The 12,728-nt window shown below is 45.1% G+C and overlaps 1 protein-coding gene across 1 annotated transcript in view; it reads left to right on the top strand.

Annotated features, from left to right (window-relative positions):
- The window catches only part of LOC135557757 (uronyl 2-sulfotransferase-like), a 123,682-nt gene that overhangs the window by 94,009 nt on the left and 16,945 nt on the right, over positions 1–12,728 (top strand). Inside the window, exons 3-5 of the mRNA XM_064991338.1 lie at positions 7,063–7,218; positions 11,331–11,410; positions 12,394–12,547. Of these exons, the coding sequence (XP_064847410.1) occupies positions 7,063–7,218; positions 11,331–11,410; positions 12,394–12,547 (390 nt within the window). The remainder of the gene's footprint in view (positions 1–7,062; positions 7,219–11,330; positions 11,411–12,393; positions 12,548–12,728) is intronic.

Raw genomic sequence — 12,728 nt, forward strand, 5'->3', positions numbered from 1 at the left:
CTGCTGTGCTCTACAGTACTGTATTGTGCTGTATTATGCTGTTCAAACATGTGAAACATGCAGTACCAGTCAAAGGTTTGGACACACCTACTCATTCAAGGGTTTTTCTTTCTACCATTTTCTACATAATAGTGAAGACATCAAAACTATGAAATAAAAGATATAGAATAATGTAGTAACCAAAGAAGTGTTAAACAAATATTTGAGATTCTTCAAAGTAGCCACCCTTTGACAGCTTTGCACACACTTGGTATTCTCTCAACCAGCTTCATGTGGTAGTCACCTGAAATGCATTTAAATTAACAGGGGTGCTTTGTTAAAAGTTCATTTCTTTAATTTCTTTCCTTCCTAATGCGTGTGAGACAATCAGTTATGTTGTTACAAGGTAGGGGTGGTATACAGAAGATAGCCCTGTTTGGTAAAATACCAAGTCCATATTACGGCAAGAACAGCTCAAATAAGCAAAGAGAAATGACAGTCCATCATTACTTTAAGACATGAAGGTCAGTCAATCTGGAAAATTTCAAGAACTTTGAAAGTTTCTTCAAGGGCAGTCGCAAAAAGCATCAAGCTCTATGATGAAACTGGCTCTCATGAGGCCCGACACAGGGTAAGAAGACCGGAAGTTACCTCTGCTGCAGAGAAGAAGTTCATTAGATTTACCAGACTCAAAAATTGCAGTCCAAATAAATGCTTCACTGAGTTCATGTAACAGACACATCTCAACATCAACTGTTCAGAGGAGACTGTGTGAACCAGGCCTTTATGGTCAAATTGCTGCAAAGAAACCACTACTAAAGGACACCAATAAGAAGAGCAGACTTGCTTGGGCCAAGAAACAAGAGCAATGGACATTAGACTGGTGGAAATCTGTCCTTGGTCCAAATTTGAGATTTTTGGTTCCAACCGCTGTGTCTTCATGAGACGCCGAGTCGGTGAACAACTTATCTCTGCATGTGTGGCTCCCACCGTGAAGCATGGAAGAGGAGGTGGGATGGTGTGGGGGTGTTTTGTTGGTGACACGGTCAGTGATTTGTTTAGAATTCAAGGCTCACTTAACCAACATGGCTACCATAGCATTCTGCAACGATACGCCATTCCATCTGGTTTGCGCTTCGTGGGACTATCATTTGTTCCAGGCTGTGTAAAGGCTATTTTAACAAGAAGGCAAGTGATGGAGTGCTGCATCAGATGACCTAGCCTTCACAATCATCCGACCTCAACCCAATTGAGATGGTTTGGGATGAGTTGGACAGCAGAGTGAAGGAAAAGCAGCCAACAAGTGCTCAGCATATGTGGGAACTTCTTCAAGACTGTTGGACAAGCATTCCAGGTGAAGCTGGTTGAGAGAATGCCAAGAGTGTGCGAAGCTGTCATCAAGGCAAAGGGTGGCTACTTTTCAGAATATCAAAGATCAAATATATTTTGATTTGTTTTACACTTTTTTGGTTACTACATGATTCCATATGTGTTATTTTATAGTTTTGATGTTTTCACTATTATTCTACAATGTAGAAAATAGTGAAAAATAAAGAAAAATCCTAGGTTTGTCTAAACTGTTGACTGGTACTGGTACCGACCGAACGTCTTGAGGACGTTGAAATAAAGACCAGAAAAAATCTGAACCAAAAATAGACGTCGATGATTGGTTCAGATCTGGTCCGGACCCAACCAAAAATCTTTGTCCTTGGACGTTGAAATCAAGGCCAGTCCAAACTGCAATAAAAAAAAGACATCCCAACAGGACCAAAAAAAGAGGCCTAAATGCTTAGTGGGTGACTTATAGACTACTGTAAAGCGCTGTGCTCTACGCTTAGTGGGTGACTTATAGGCTACTGTAAAGCGCTGTGCTCTGCGCTTAGAGGGTGACTTATAGGCTACTGTAAAGCGCTGTGCTCTGTGCTTAGTGGGTGACTTATAGACTACTGTAAAGCGCTGTGCTCTGCGCTTAGTGGGTGACTTATAGGCTACTGTAAAGCGCTGTGCTCTGTGCTTAGTGGGTGACTTATAGACTACTGTAAAGCGCTGTGCTCTACGCTTAGTGGGTGACTTACAGGCTACTGTAAAGCGCTGTGCTCTACGCTTAGTGGGTGACTTATAGACTACTGTAAAGCGCTGTGCTCTACGCTTAGTGGGTGACTTATAGACTACTGTAAAGCGCTGTGCTCTGTGCTTAGTGGGTGACTTATAGACTACTGTAAAGCGCTGTGCTCTACGCTTAGTGGGTGACTTATAGACTACTGTAAAGCGCTGTGCTCTACGCTTAGTGGGTGACTTATAGACTACTGTAAAGTACTGTGCTCTGTGCTTAGTGGGTGACTTATAGACTACTGTAAAGCGCTGTGCTCTGTGCTTAGTGGGTGACTTATAGACTACTGTAAAGCGCTGTGCTCTGTGCTTAGTGGGTGACTTATAGACTACTGTAAAGCGCTGTGCTCTGTGCTTAGTGGGTGACTTATAGACTACTGTAAAGCGCTGTGCTCTGCGCTTAGTGGGTGACTTATAGACTACTGTAAAGCGCTGTGCTCTGTGCTTAGTGGGTGACTTATAGGCTACTGTAAAGCGCTGTGCTCTGTGCTTAGTGGGTGACTTATAGACTACTTTAAAGCTCTGTGCTCTGTGCTTAGTGGGTGACTTATAGACTACTGTAAAGCGCTGTGCTCTACGCTTAGTGGGTGACTTACAGGCTACTGTAAAGCGCTGTGCTCTACGCTTAGTGGGTGACTTATAGACTACTGTAAAGTGCTGTGCTCTTGTGTAGGCTATACTGGCTGCCTGGCTACTATTTGTGGTTTTCCCCACTATTTTTCTTCCCTCCTTTCAGATCAAAGTTTTGCCACAGCTAGCTACCATTAGCAACCACATCAGAGGGGTTGTACTGGGGTGGCTAGGCCCTAGGGTTCCTTGCCCTCTGTGAGCTAATTCTAACAAACCCAGATGTTTTTGTTCTTCATGCAAACACAGCAGATATGTTATCACTGCCATTAGAATGTGATAAGCTAAGAGTTCTGGTATTACTACAAAAACAAAGACATGTTAGGCCTGTTTAAGAGAAACACAATTGACATGCACTGACTCCCTAGAACCCAATGTCTTTCTGTGCTATGAGAATTGACACAGATTTGACTGTCTTATTTTTTCACACTTTCAGAATTGTTTCATTTCTTAGTTGGATCGAATTCCGCTGTCAGGATGTGCAAGAGGAATATTTTGGTTTTTCTAGCACCGGACTCTTCTGGCCATAGGTTTTGATTGAATACAGCCCTCTTTTCCAGACCTTTTTCTATTAAACAAACCCACTTTATGTCTAGAACTCATACAGTGTTGATGATGTTTTATCAAAGGGGAGTTAAGGGTGTAAACCATGTGACACGACACAGGCACATGTCTATCAACACAAGTGAAAACAAAGTTATCACAGGGGATGGTCATCATCCCACCCTCTTTCAAGCCCAGGCCAAACAACACACATATTTCTGTTTCCAACCGCTGCCAAAGCATTTTATCCTCTGATGATTTCCTGTAACCTCAGTATTCTGGAAAAACAGGAAATACATTGTTGATAAAGTGACGGGCTGTCCTCAAATTGATACGTGACAGGCCCTGTTTTTACTGTGCTGTTGGGGCGAGGCAGGCAGGGATACAGGTCAGGATAGAGGAGCAAAATGAAGTGGTGTGTGTGGCCGCTCTGGGCTTCATCATACAAAACACTGTGGACTGGGATACAGGAGTTGTAGGGTTAAACATGGAGACAAACATACACAGATAGACACACTCACACACACACACACACACACACACACACACACACACACACACACACACACACACACACACACACACACACACACACAAAGACACAAAAATGTGGACCACTACACTAAAATGCCTGTCATGGGGTTCAGCACCATCCCCTAACCCTGAGTTGTACTGTAGTAGATGTGTCTTTAGTGTCCCTGTCAGATGTGTAGAATTTCCCCCAAGGGGAATCTCAGTTACCATTCCAGACTGGGAATGCCGGCAGGAATTTCCCCCAAGGGGAATCTCAGTTACCATTCCAGACTGGGAATGCCGGCAGGAATTTCCCCCAAGGGGAATCTCAGTTCCCATTCCAGACTAGGAATTACCTCCAAGGGGAATCTCAGTTCCCATTCCAGACTGGGAATGCCGGCAGGAATTTCCCACCGCTGAATTCTTCACTCTTTGTATTTCTAATAAAAAGGTCTTCATTGAAGTCATGACAAGGTTAGGAGCATCAATAACGACACCTTTCAGATGTTATTCAACTGCTAATAGCTTTGTCCTTATTTCAGTGATCCTTCTGCTATCAGATGGAATTGAGTGATGCGTTACAGTGACCAGTGTGTATGCTGTGTTTGTATGTGTGTGTGTGTGTGTGTGTGTGCGTGTGCGTGTGTGTGTGTATGTGTCTGACATTTTAATGGCATCGGACCGAGGCTCTGCATCTGTCCTCGTGCTCCTAGACCTTAGTGCTGCTTTTGATACCATCGATCACCACATTCTTTTGGAGAGATTGGAAACCCAAATTGGTCTACACGGACAAGTTCTGGCCTGGTTTAGATCTTATCTGTCGGAAAGATATCAGTTTGTCTCTGTGGATGGTTTGTCCTCTGACAAATCAACTGTAAATTTCGGTGTTCCTCAAGGTTCCGTTTTAGGACCGCTGTTGTTTTCACTATATATTTTACCTCTTGGGGATGTTATTCGAAAACATAATGTTAACTTTCACTGCTATGCGGATGATACACAGCTGTACATTTCAATGAAACATGGTGAAGCCCCAAAATTGCCCTCGCTAGAAGCATGTGTTTCAGACATAAGGAAGTGGATGGCAGCAAACTTTCTACTTTTAAACTCGGATAAAACAGAGATGCTTGTTCTAGGTCCCAAGAAACAAAGAGATCTTCTGTTGAATCTGACAATTAATCTTAATGGTTGTACAGTCATCTCAAATAAAACTGTGAAGGACCTCGGCGTTACTCTGGACCCTGATCTCTCTTTTGAAGAACATATCAAGACCATTTCAAGGACAGCTTTTTTCCATCTACGTAACATTGCAAAAATCAGAAACTTTCTGTCCAAAAATGATGCAGAAAAATTAATCCATGCTTTTGTCACTTCTAGGTTAGACTACTGCAATGCTCTACTTTCCGGCTACCCGGATAAAGCACTAAATAAACTTCAGTTAGTGCTAAATACGGCTGCTAGAATCCTGACTAGAACCAAAAAATTTGATCATATTACTCCAGTGCTAGCCTCCCTACACTGGCTTCCTGTCAAAGCAAGGGCTGATTTCAAGGTTTTACTGCTAACCTATAAAGCATTGCATGGGCTTGCTCCTACCTATCTCTCTGATTTGGTCCTGCCGTACATACCTACACGTACGCTACGGTCACAAGACGCAGGCCTCCTAATTGTCCCTAGAATTTCTAAGCAAACAGCTGGAGGCAGGGCTTTCTCCTATAGAGCTCCATTTTTATGGACGGTCTGCCTACCCATGTCAGAGACGCAAACTCGGTCTCAACCTTTAAGTCTTTACTGAAGACTCATCTCTTCAGTGGGTCATATGATTGAGTGTAGTCTGGCCCAGGAGTGGGAAGGTGAACGGAAAGGCTCTGGAGCAACGAACCACCCTTGCTGTCTCTGCCTGGCCGGTTCCCCTTTTTCCACTGGGATTCTCTGCCTCTAACCCTATTACAGGGGCTGAGTCACTGGCTTGCTGGGGCTCTCTCATGCCGTCCCTGGAGGGGGTGCGTCACCTGAGTGGGTTGATTCACTGATGTGGTCATCCTGTCTGGGTTGGCGCCCCCCCCCCTTGGGTTGTGCCGTGGCGGAGATCTTTGCGGGCTATACTCAGCTTTGTCTCAGGATGGTAAGTTGGTGGTTGAAGATATCCCTCCAGTGGTGTGGGGGCTGTGCTTTGGCAAAGTGGGTGGGGTTATATCCTTCCTGTTTGGCCCTGTCCGGGGGTGTCCTCGGGTGGGGCCACAGTGTCTCCTGACCCCTCCTGTCTCAGCCTCCAGTATTTATGCTGCAGTAGTTTATGTGTCGGGGGCTGGGGTCAGTTTGTTATATCTGGAGTACTTCTCCTGTCCAATTCGGTGTCCTGTGTGAATCTAAGTGTGCGTTCTCTAATTCTCTCCTTCTCTCTCTCGGAGGACCTGAGCCCTAGGACCATGCCCCAGGACTACCTGACATGATGACTCCTTGCTGTCCCCAGTCCACCTGGCCGTGCTGCTGCTCCAGTTTCAACTGACCTGAGCCCTAGGACCATGCCCCAGGACTACTTGACATGATGACTCCTTGCTGTCCCCAGTCCACCTGGCCGTGCTGCTGCTCCAGTTTCAACTGTTCTGCCTTATTATTATTCGACCATGCTGGTCATTTATGAACATTTGAACATCTTGGCCATGTTCTGTTATAATCTCTACCCGGCACAGCCAGAAGAGGACTGGCCACCCCACATAGCCTGGTTCCTCTCTAGGTTTCTTCCTAGGTTTTGGCTTTTCTAGGGAGTTTTTCCTAGCCACCGTGCTTCTACACCTGCATTGCTTGCTGTTTGGGGTTTTAGGCTGGGTTTCTGTACAGCACTTTGAGATATCAGCTGATGTACGAAGGGCTATATAAATAAATTTGATTTGAAATTTGATTTGATAAAGCACTTCGTGTGGAGTTTATCTGCAGGATGGCAGGGCATCGAGGGTTGAGTGAGAACAGCCCCCTGGAAAAATAGACACAAAAGACAGGTCAGAGGTCAGAGAGGAAGGACAGAGTAAGAGTTACGAGAAGGAGCGGTCCAATCCCTTTGGCAGTGTTCCCCTTCTTCACTTTCTTTTCTTCTTTCCTTTCGTCCATATTTCAATTCGTCCTCACTTACCTGTTGTTATCTTTCAGCTGTACCTACCATCATTCTTACCCTTATCTTAGCCTTATGTTACCTCCAGAAGGCAATAATCATGGCTTTGATTAGCTAATTGTTATTTGATGAGACAATTGTTGCTGTCTCCTCAGCAGTGTGTGTTCTGTTGTTCTCCCATTCAGGTGCTGCCGTTCCCCAGTCAAGTGGTGTATAATCGTGTGGGGAAGTGTGGCAGCAGGACGGTAGTCATCCTACTAAGGTTACTGGCAGAGAGACACCAGTTCAACCTGGTCTCCTCAGACATCCACAACAAGACACGCCTCACCAAACATGAACAGGTATGACACACGTCACCAAACATGAACGGGTAAAGATGGAGAAAGGGAGGGAGATAAGGAGGGATATCGGTGGTGGTTGAGGGGGTGTGCTTTAAGGGTCAGAGATGGGAGGAGTGGGGAGCGTTGCCTTGTTGTATGATGACCGGATGCAGGGCCCGATTACAGAATTGGCATGCAGGGGCACGTGCCCCGGGGCCCCCAACCTCCAGGGGGCCCACATCCCATTTTTTTTAAATGTTTGATAGCACACAGGAAATTAAGTTTAAAACTGCTAAATTTTCTACTCAGCCTCATGTCAAAATGTGTAGAATAGCAGGAAATTAGCTTTAAATCTGCAACATTTTATCTCAGCCTCATTGCAAAATGTGAACAAAAGCATGAAATGAGCTATAAAAAAGCAAATGTTTCCCCCTGCCCTATGGCAAAAACTGTAGAATTGCTGGAAATTAGCTTTAAAATTGCCATATATTATCATGGCAAAATGTTTAGAATAGCATTATAAAAGAGCACATTTTTCTCTCTGCACCATGTCATTAGGACATCACTACCACAAGAAGTGGTAGTGATGTCCTAATGCTATCACTTAAAGCTGTAACACAGCAAGCTACTACGGTATTGTCCTTCAGTCTTTCTAAGAAGAGGCTGAAATGATGGGAAATTTATTTTTATGATTTCCAAGAGCATTTGAAAGACATCAACACAGCATTTATAGAGGAAGTGCTGCGTGTGTTTAAAACCACATCCCTTAGAAACATGTTGAAATGACAGGCTGTGTCATGGGAAATGCCAACACAAATTAAAACATTACTGAACGCTAGTCATTCTGCATGATCAAAAATAGGTATTTATTTCTCTCTTTCTCTCTGTCTTTCTCGCTCTGCCTCTCTCTCCCTCTCTTCATCTTCCTTTATTCTAGTGATATTTGGGGAACATTTTAATTAGAAAGCTGACTGTACTGACTGGAGTTAACTAGGCACACCTGTCTTGTGGTAGGACCCCTATCAGGCATCTTCCATCAGTGCCAGACCAATAAAATATGCCCTCATATGTCCTTCTATAAATGACACTTCCTGCCACCTAACACCAACGTAAACAGACTCTCAGACTCTTCATAGAGGAAGAGAATAATGGTGTATTTCTGTGTCATAGTCTATGTGGTAATGTTTCATATCCTCATATCCTTTTTTACCAGTGTGGAAGTGTGCTGTAGAAATATTTTTATGTTTGAATGGTCAGTCGATGCTAAATATTCATAACCATTACTGGATTTGAAGTAAATATTTAATTAAAGCTAATATTGAAACAGGTAGTTTAAACATTCATCAAGCCTGAACGCTTGGCTGTACCAGAATCATTAAGCCTCTGGAAAAGAGAGAGAGAGAGAGACATAAAACACCTCTGTCTATGGTCAACTAACACGTCCTCTTAGAGTAGCTGTGTGTGTGCGTGTGTGTTGACTTATGCAGATCCAGAAGCATGCTGTCTAAGTTTAGAGATGCTGGTCTCCTTAGCTCCAGTCTGGCTGGGGACTAGAGTGTTGGACCATTATCCTTTGGCTCAGCCAGTGGCCTGCTAATGCGTTTGCCCAGAACCGAGTGTCCCAGCCAGGGTAGCCAAACAGGTTAAGGTCCCCTACCCTTTGGAGCCTTGTGGAGCCCTATGTACCCACATCTGAGACCTGTCTGTCTCTCTATACCCAGACTACAAGACCTGAGAGAGATGGCTTTATTTTGGCTTGGTCAGAAATAGCAACACAGCTTTTCTATGAGTTTCTCTGTGTTGCTGGGTGGTGCTATGTTCTCCCTCTCACCAAATATGTTACACAGCAAACAAATGCAGCTCTGCCATGGATCCCATGTTCCTGAATACTAGCTACTACGGATATTAAAACATTGAAATGGTCCGGCCCTGGCTTGGAGTAGCAGACTTTAAATAGGTGGAAGGTTTTAAGGGAGAAGTGAGGGGGATGTGAAGGGGTGAGGTGGAGAGATTGAAGGGAGAGGGGAGGGGAGTGGGGGTGGGATGTTGAGGGACATATGGAGTAGCAATAGCAGAAAATGTTAGTCTGTTTACACTAGCCCGGTCCCAGTGGTCTGCGGAGCCCAACCAGGAAGCGTTTAAGGCACAGCCTTCAATCAAGAAGAGAGGAAGGGGAGGGGGGCATCAAATATTTCTGGAATCCCAGACTATCCTCCTCTTTCAGTCTTTCTTCCTCTCCCCCGTCTTCCCCTTCTTCCTCCACTCACCTCCCTTCCTGAATGAGAGGGGGGTTGTGTGTGTGTGTGTGTGTGTGTGTGTGTGTGTGTGTGTGTGTGTGTGTGTGTGTGTGTGTGTGTGTGTGTGTGTGTGTGTGTGTGTGTGTGTGTGTGTGTGTGTGTGTGTGTGTGTGTGTGTGTGTGTGTGTGTGTGTGTGTGTGTGTGTTTGGCCTACCCTATTCCCGTTAAATCAACCCAAACGTGTTTAGGGTGCAGAGAGAGGGGATGGGGTGTAGTGGGGGGTATAAGCTTTGGGCTAATTGGTCTGGAAGTCAGCAGAATTTAGCTTTTTCTGTATGGAGAGAGAGAGAGACTGTCAAATTCTCGTGTGACTGGGGCCTCAGTTGCCCTTATAACTGTTGATTGTAGGCATATGAACCATAATGCTATCACACTAGATAACAAATGGCTATATAACAAGTCGCAATAAATATCAAGGCCTCCATGTTTTTCCTTCAGTTTATTGAGTAATGCTGCTGAGCTCAGCCAAGGTTATGACAGGGTCAGCCCTCAGTATTTAGAGGGTTGTTAGTCACCCCTTCGTTTTCCCTGTCCCACCTGTCCCATCTCCACCCCCAGGGGTCAGGGCCAGGTGTGACCCCCACCATGGAGCTCACCTGGGGTACAGGTCCCAACCTGTCTCTTGATGCAGGCCTGCGGAACCACAGAGGTGGAGAACATCCACCTCGGCTGGGATGATCTGTAACACAAAACTGTGAATGATCATGTTTTACATATGATTATGAACAGTACACAATGCAAACATTTCATTGTTCCAATCGGTTTTCTCTGCTAGTCGTTTCACAGAATGAAACCTGAGGACAGTGTTCTGGGTAGATGTACTGGCTATCACCAGCACACTAGAACCAGATGGGCTTTGTCAACAGGGAGACCCACTGAGGGATAACATAATATGTGGTGTGGTTTAGCTGCTCTCATTAATGTAATAATGGGAGATGAGGGATTTAGGGATCTCGCTCCAGCCTGTATGAGGTCAGGTTCTGACACAGTGGACAGGGGGTCTCCAACATGATGATATTGTCAGGTTCTGACACAGTGGACAGGGAGTCTCCAACATGATGATGTTGTCAGGTTCTGACACAGTGGACAGGGAGTCTCCAACATGATGATGTTGTCAGGTTCTGACACAGTGGACAGGGAGTCTCCAACATGATGATGTTGTCAGGTTCTGACACAGTGGACAGGGAGTCTCCAACATGATGATGTTGTCAGGTTCTGACACAGTGGACAGGGGGTCTCCAACATGATGATGTTGTCAGGTTCTGACACAGTGGACAGGGGGTCTCCAGCCTGTATGAGGTCAGGTTCTGACACAGTGGACAGGGGGTCTCCAACATGATGATGTTGTCAGGTTCTGACACAGTGGACAGGGGGTCTCCAACATGATGATGTTGTCAGGTTCTGACACAGTGGACAGGGGGTCTCCAACATGATGATGTTGTCAGGTTCTGACACAGTGGACAGGGGGTCTCCAACATGATGATGTTGTCAGGTTCTGACACAGTGAACAGGGGGTCTCCAACATGATGATGTTGTCAGGTTCTGACACAGTGGACAGGGGGTCTCCAACATGATGATGTTGTCAGGTTCTGACACAGTGGACAGGGGGTCTCCACAACCTCTTAATCGATTTCTCTGTTGATGCCAGAACATGTGAAATTAATGTGTCATTAATTACAGATATTCCATCATTGCCTATTAAAGCACAAAAGGGTTTAGTGAAAATGGTTCTAAATGAACTTTCTGTTTGTTTCTGCTTCCATCCTGGGGAGACATACTGTCTTTGATACAAGTATAGACTAGTACAGTCATTTCTCTTGATGTGTGTCTTTCAGGTGGACCTTATGAGGAACATCAGCAACATCCCTCAGCCTTTCCTGTACACCAGACATGTCCACTTTCTCAACTTCACCCGGTAACTACAGCAGAGCACATCATGTATGACAACTGGCACCATCCATCCGTCTATGATGCTAAGGTCTCAATGGCATACAGACCCACCTGAAACAGTGACGTTTCACTGTTCTAGCTATGACTGGGCAATGTTTTCATCAGAACCGCCTCTATAGTTTACATTTTCAGAAAAGTCTTGACATTTGATTTAATGTCTTTACCAACAATGGCAATATGCACTGAGAGTACAAAACATTAAGAACACCTGCTCTTTGCATGACATAGACTGACCAGGTGAATCTAGGTGAATGTTATGATCCTTTAATTGATGTCACCTGTTAAATCCACTTCAATCAATGTAGATCAGGGATCATCAACTAGATTCAGCCACAAGCGGATGGTCCGAGGGGCCGGAACATAATTACAAATCATTTGTAGACAGCAAATTGACCACAAGAAGCCTAAACTTGTTTGGATAAATAAAATCCCCCGCGGGCCGCCAGCTGGGGAACCCTGGTGTAGAGGAGGGGGAGGAGACTTGCCTTGAGACAGTTGAGATAAGGATTGTGTGTGCCAGTCAGAGGGTGAAGAAGTGATTGAGGTGCCGTTGAACTGGGGAATTGTAATAGGTGCCATGTGCACCTGTTTGAGTGTGTCAAGAACTGCAACACGGTTGGGTTTTTCACACTCAACTGTTTCCTGTGTATCAAGAATGGTCCTCCACCCAAAGGACATCCAGCCTAGTTGACATAACTGTGGGAAGCATTGAAGTCAACATGGGCCAGCATCCCTGTGGAAAGTTTTTGATACCTTGCCCATGCCCCGACAAATTGAGGCTGTTCTCAGGGGAAAGGGAGGTGCAATGAATATTAAGAAGGTGTTCCTCATGTTTTGTACACTTAGTGTAAGTCAGTTCCTTATCAACTAGGCCCCAATACTGCCCCACTGTGAAGAACTGTGCCCTGTATAAATATGTGCCCGTACATCTGTCCCTCTGTCTGTCAGGTTCAGGATAGAGCAGCCTGTCTACATCAACATCATACGGGACCCCATTAACCGTTTCCTCTCCAACTACTTCTTCCGACGTTTCGGGGATTGGAGGGGGGAGCAGAATCACCTCATCCGAACACCAGGGATGAAAGGTGACGAGAGATACCTGGTGAGACTTCTTCGTTCCATTAGCAGCATCAGTGTGTTGGTTTGAATGCTAATGGTCCAGGATATTAATGTAGTATGAGGATCATTCTGACCTCAACCGTAACTGACTGGATGACTGAGTTATTAGATTGTACACAGTCCTTCCTTGTCTCCATCTGTTTCAGCGTCAGGATGGCTGTGTG

The sequence above is a fragment of the Oncorhynchus masou genome, chromosome 16 (genome assembly GCF_036934945.1).
Source record: "Oncorhynchus masou masou isolate Uvic2021 chromosome 16, UVic_Omas_1.1, whole genome shotgun sequence".
Taxonomy (NCBI): domain Eukaryota; kingdom Metazoa; phylum Chordata; class Actinopteri; order Salmoniformes; family Salmonidae; genus Oncorhynchus; species Oncorhynchus masou.